The 5,925-nt window shown below is 44.1% G+C and overlaps 1 protein-coding gene across 1 annotated transcript; it reads right to left on the minus strand.

Moving 5' to 3' along the window:
- Positions 1–854: 854 nt before the first annotated feature.
- Positions 855–4,976, minus strand: NDUFAF4 (NADH:ubiquinone oxidoreductase complex assembly factor 4). Its single transcript, XM_054280118.1, has 3 exons — positions 4,843–4,976; positions 4,112–4,209; positions 855–2,042 (listed from the first exon to the last, which is right to left on the minus strand). The coding sequence occupies exons 1-3, from the start codon at positions 4,967–4,969 to the stop codon at positions 1,728–1,730; spliced, it is 540 nt and encodes a 179-aa protein (XP_054136093.1). The 5' UTR covers positions 4,970–4,976; the 3' UTR covers positions 855–1,727.
- Between the last annotated feature and the right edge of the window lie 949 nt (positions 4,977–5,925).

Genomic DNA, 5,925 nt, shown 5'->3' on the forward strand with positions numbered 1-5,925 from the left:
TCTGGTGCTGGTTGTAGTGTGTTTTTAATCAACTTCAATCCATAATAAAATTCATTTTACAGGAAATTGCAGCATCTTCAATATCAACAGTATCTGTACCAAATGCATTCCACAGCTGTTTTCTGAGTGTTACCTTAAATATTACATTAGGATGAACAGTACTCAAACAATTAAGTATTTCTGTTATAACATTTTATAAAACAGTATTTTGTGCAAAGCAGTCTTAACGTATTACCTTCAGAGTGCAGCTCTGTATCCCATTGTATTAGAGGACAAATGACAAGCCACACATCCTAAGACTAACAATTTTGAATTTTTATACAATGCACAGTGACATCTCCCACTATTGTACAGCATTATGTACTTCAGAAATGAATCAAACATAACCTTCAAATACACTGTGGCAAACTGTACTGGAGATACTGAGTTCCAACTCAAAGAAGGTGAAGGAATCTTGCTGTGAAATAACAAAGTTGATCATCTTCTTGCTAAGACATTTACCAGACTCCAAACCAAAGACTTGGCAGAAAGGTTCTTGAAAAGAAAGTTACAATGTAAGCCTGGCACAGACTTATACCCTTTAAATTCACCTTCTTTGGTGACAGGCATAAGATTAAAGATTCTGGGTTTGTTTTTTAAAGGAAGGCAACCATAATGAATTTTCAAATATCAATTTGATTTTCTATTGCCCCATCTCCCCAGCTTATCTGACCATGTTTCGCTACAGGATTAACCATCACTGCAAAACTACTTACCTACAGACATGACTAGTCACAGTATTGGGATTAAAATCCACCACTGCCTCACAGTTTGTGTCACCCTTGTGTCATCTGTCTAGGTGTATGCATGTAAACATGACCTGATCTAGCCCACACTTGGATCAGACAAGGCTTCCACAGGGAAAAAGGATTATTGTAACAGGAAGGGCAAACATTCACAGAAGTTTTCCTAGTGGGTCTAATTAGTACATCCAGTTGTATGTCCTTGCTACCTATTAATATGAAGCATTGCTCCTCATACAGCAGATGCCATGGGCTGCTGCAAGAGACTTATGCCAGAAGATCATCACTACAAATTCCCTGACAAACAGCACCTGGAGAGGTGCAGGTATTTAACTAAATGAGAATAGAGTATAAGAGGAGTTACATATGAACCACTGCTGTTCCAGCACCAGAAAGAGGCCTTCTTGCTGTTCACTTTCTTTTTATTTTATGTTTGACACAGTTGAATTTTCCTTGTGGTTAACCTTCTTTACAAAATATAAATACCATTCCATTCTTACACAAAAGAAACACAGCTGTTTGTTATATACACACACACCTTGACAGCAATTCCTTGAAAGAGCAGTGCAACATGAAATTACAGAGCCAACGCCCACAGAGCACCTCTTTAGCTGCAGGCCAAGAAGTCTCTGCTGAGAAAGGCAATCTCTTAAAGTAAAATTCTTACAGTAAAATGCTTTAACTGAGTTCATAACATTTGAATGGGGTAGTCAGAACTGTGTGACATGCTGTCATTCCATGAATTAGTCATATTCTGGTTTACAAACTGTAGTTGCTGCATTTCAATGAAGCCATCCAATGGAGAATGGAATTGCTTGAATACATCTCACTGGCATAAGGAAGTAGCCTTGCTGGATGACACCTTATCAACTGAATTTTCATGGAATATACTTGAGAGTAAAATGAAGACACAAGTGAGATCACAGAAGGTTTTGGCAAATATTTTTATGTTAACTGTTTTGGTTTATGGCTTGTTATAGCTTTTTTGGTTTCTTTAGGAAATTCCTGCACAGCAAAAGGAATGAAGAATTCCAGAAGAGAGTTGACCTCCTTCAGTTCCAGACTGTATTCTGCTGCTATTTTCTCTGCAGTCCATATTTGAGGTTGAAGTTTATGATTATTAAGAAGTGTCAGGGCCTCTACAAGGGATATTTTGCCTTTGGGAACTTTTTTAACATCTAGACCTTCCAGGTGGCCTAATTTTGTAAGTCTCTTTTCCTCCTGTTTACTTGGAAGATGTTCACCACCTCCATCTTTTACCTAATTGAGGGAAGGAAAACAAAAAGAGCTCAACAGCAGTTCTGTTTACTATGTATACCATAGCAGCTAAGCTGCTTTCCTAAATATTTTTTCTGTTTAGCTTTTCCTGTTAGCTTTCCCCATTTTTTTAAAAAAAGCTTAGCCAGCCTAGCTTCTTTCACAGCCATTCTACACAGAGTGTCAGCTCCCAGCCAAATGCTGAAAAGCTCCCATTCACTGCACTCTAAGTGTTGTATTGGCTTGGCAGCCCTTCACACAAGGCAAACTACAGATTCTGGTAGGCAAATGTAAATCCAGATAACCTAATACTTGGTACTGATTCATTGGAAGAGACAAAAAATCATACAACAAATTGGTATCCTTCTGATACCACTGGAAAACTTTTTCATGTAGTCTCTCTCCCCTTCCTTTTGTTTTCAAATTTTAGTTTTCCTACTAAAATAAATCCCTTCTTTTGCTCTGTCTAGAGAACAAGCTTTCCTGCTATTTTGCAGCATCATATGGAGTTTAATTGCCATGATTACTACAACAAAGTGCCTTCTCTAGAGTCCCTTCATATTTCCAAGTAATCTCCAAAACAGCTTTCACTTCCTCATATTTCCTTTTATTAACATTTAATCAGTGAATCACACTGGAAAAAAAAAAGACACAATTAATCTTATCTTAAATTTAGAAGTATTCATATAGTAATCAGAGCCCACTACCACTGATTATTACACAGACACTCTGTACTAACTCAGGTTTTGAGAAAACTGATGTGGATCCTACAGCACCTGTGTGTCTGTTTCTCAGCTACAAGGAATGTCTGGCCTGTTCTCCAGGTCTTCTACTTTTTTGCTAAAACTGTGCTTGGATAATGAATGATTTTTCAACTTAATTAGATCATCTGTCTCTGGGACTCTGCCACTTCAGGGCTCCCAAGCTGATGCTTTTCCACTTGCCACAGGCAGACACCCCAAACATACACAGAGGTGTGTGCACATCATGTGCACAATGCACAAAGTCATCAGGACAACATCAGGAATGGGAGAAAGCTTCTCTATTGCTTTGCCCACAAGTCTCTGTGATTACATTTCAGTTGTGCTCTAGCAGCTGCAAGCAGACACAGCACAAGGGCAAGTCTGTGGCAGCAAACTCAGAGTAGGCATGGAATCAAGCAAAGATCTGTTCCACTTTGGCTTTTTCTCAAATCTCTCTTGACAGCTTTATACATGAATATTCAAAGATACTGAAATTAGACCTTCAGCACTTCAAGATTAGAGTCCTAACCTCTGTGATGGAAATGAAGAATAGAAATTTCTTGAAAAATTCAGGTAGAAACTGAAGAAATCTATTTGAATTTTAAATATTTTTAGACTTGAATACCATATAAATGGCAAATTAGAGAGACTTAGGGATTTTGCTAGCTGACTATAAAATTTTTATTGCTATAATGAAACAGGTAAAACACACAAGCCACAGCACAATATGATAGAAAAGAGGACACTGAACCCCAGTCTGCATTTTACAAAGGAGTATGCTTAGCCTGTCAAGTAAAAGATTGCAGCCAGTGGCAATAAGGAAATGATGACCATACAACCCACAAGATTATGTAGAAAAAACCTAAGGCATTTCCATGAGCTGGATAAAAAAAGTCTCTGCATTGTATAACATTTAATGGAGTTAAAGAGTAAACATATTTGTCCTCTACCACATCCCTGCTCCCCCAGCAGCCCCAGTCTTTTCCAACAACTCCACAAATGACCTCTGGCAAACTACTTTATCTTTGCAAGAGCCTCAAGAAGTATCCTGCCTCATAGGAAGCAGAAATAGGAATTTAGATGAAAAACAATATAAGAACAACAAAATGTTAAAAAGGAAGACTGTGTCAGCATTTCGAACTTGCCTAATAATTACAATTTGTCACACATTCAAAACCTGGGGTCAGACACACCCAGTGTTATTAATGTATAGAAGAGTAATAAAACCACCACTTTTATCTACTGAAAAAAGGTAAGTTTTATGCACAAAGAGCATTTTTCTTGACACAGGCTTTGTGCTGAGTTTGAAGACCACAAAGCTGCACTCACCCGCACCGGTGGATCTCTGGACTCGACATAAACGTCTTTGAGCAAGGTGAGGAACCTATCGTCCTTTCTGAAAACTTCTTCTTTTATCTCTGGGCTATCTAAAGGCAGTGAGAAGAAGAAGGGAAGGGAGGAAAAAAAAAAAAAAAAAAAAGGAAGAAAAGATTGATCTGACTCAAATAGTTTCGTTTTTGTTGGTTCTTCCCCAGCGGCACGGCTCCCGCAAATGCACCTGCCTTCTGGGGAAGGTGTCATTCCTCTCCCACAGCCCTGACCTCAGCGACACGGCTTCACAAGGTGGGGCTGGGCCTGTCACCTGTCACAGCACGGCGGGACACAGTGCCCACACGGTCAGTGCTGCTCAGCCACCGCTCCGTGCCACCATCCCTGCCACCACTGACACCATCGCTTCCAGAAGCTGCCCCGGAACCACCCGCGCCATCAACCGTCCCCAGCTCCTGTCCCCACCAGCCACCTCCACCGACCGCCCCCCGCAGCCGTGGCAGCAGCCGCCCCCATCTCCCAGCCCACCAGGCCAGCTCCACCAGCCTCCCTCACGCCGCTGCCCGCTGCGACCGCCCCGGTCCCCCACAGCCGCCCCACAACCCCCCCACAGCCGCCCCACCGCCACTGCCGCCGCGGCTCCCGGCATGCCCCGCGCGCCCCGCGCCGCTCTCAATGTCACCGGTCCCGCACCGGGAGCCGGCGGGCGGGTGAGGCCGGCGCTCACTCACCGGCCATGGCGTCCAGCCGGGCCGTGCGGTGCCGCGGCGCGGGCGTGGGCTTCTCCTTGCTGATCTCGCGGCTGGCTCGGTTCTCCACATTGAAATTCCGGAACACGCGGCTCACCCGCCCGCCCATCGCCGCCGCCGGCCGCGCCTGCGCGCGGGACAGGCCGGGGAGGGGCGGTGTGCCGTGCCGAAGATGCACCGGAAGGAAATGAACCGCGTACCGCGGGCAAACAAACAAACAAATAAACGAGCAAATAGACGAGTGAACGAGAACACAGACAGCGCGGTTCGCTTTGCACTTCACGGCGCCCCGGCGGCGCTCTCTCCTTGCCCTTGGCGCTGCCTCAGACGGTGCTGCTTGGCTTTTCTAGAGGCGTCCGTGAGGGGAGTCCCGGGTCGGGCAGATCCCGCCGGGAATGCTCCCAGAGCCGCGGGCTGCCCCGGAGTTTCCTTCTCAGCCGTGGCGGCCGGCGCCTGGTGAGCCCCCGGACACGTCATGTCGCGACTGGGGCTGCTTAATTATCCGCGGGTCGAAAAATAAGCGGCGAGGGGCAATTCCCCAGTACTGCTGAAAAGTTGTAGGCTACACAATGCATTCAGGGCACAGATCCTCTTTTTTCAGCTCAGCCAAATAACCTTTCTTCTGACTTCGCAAAAATCGCGAAAACTACTTGTGAGAAAATATTGAAAAGGCCTTAAGCTATGCATGATAAGAAAGATTAATTTGTCGACAGAATCGAAATTGAGATAGAATCAGCAGTTCAGAGATTCAAGTGTGAAAAGATCCAGAATCCTCGGAGAAAGGAAGACAGAAAGAGTGACAGCTACTGGCCTGATGCAAAAAGCAATAAAGCCTGATGGTTGACTACTTTATTCAGCCACGACTGATAAGGTGTCTCACCAACAGAGATTAATGACTCGTTCATTCCAGCTGCTGTGTGAATTAGCCAATAAGTAATTCCCTTATGGCTTTAAATTGTGTGTGCTGTCTGCAGAGTCTTAGTGCCTTCTGGGCCAGCTAGTTCATGGTACTAGTTGCCTGAATGGAGTAATAAAGTCACCTGGAGTGGGAGTGCTAATAAAGGA

The sequence above is a fragment of the Melozone crissalis genome, unplaced genomic scaffold (assembly GCF_028551555.1).
Source record: "Melozone crissalis strain CALT ecotype California unplaced genomic scaffold, PUWL_Pcris_2 ptg000027l_1, whole genome shotgun sequence".
In the NCBI taxonomy this organism is placed as follows: domain Eukaryota; kingdom Metazoa; phylum Chordata; class Aves; order Passeriformes; family Passerellidae; genus Melozone; species Melozone crissalis.

Coding starts and splice junctions, on each gene's coding strand:
- NDUFAF4 (XM_054280118.1), bottom strand. CDS start 4,969: ATGGGCGGGCGGGTGAGCCGCGTGTTCCGGAATTTCAATGTGGAGAAC. Junction 4,210..4,842: donor CCGGCTGGACGCCATGGCCG/GTGAGTGAGCGC, acceptor CACTGCCTTTAG/ATAGCCCAGAGATAAAAGAA. Junction 2,043..4,111: donor CCAGAGATCCACCGGTGCGG/GTGAGTGCAGCT, acceptor TCCCTCAATTAG/GTAAAAGATGGAGGTGGTGA.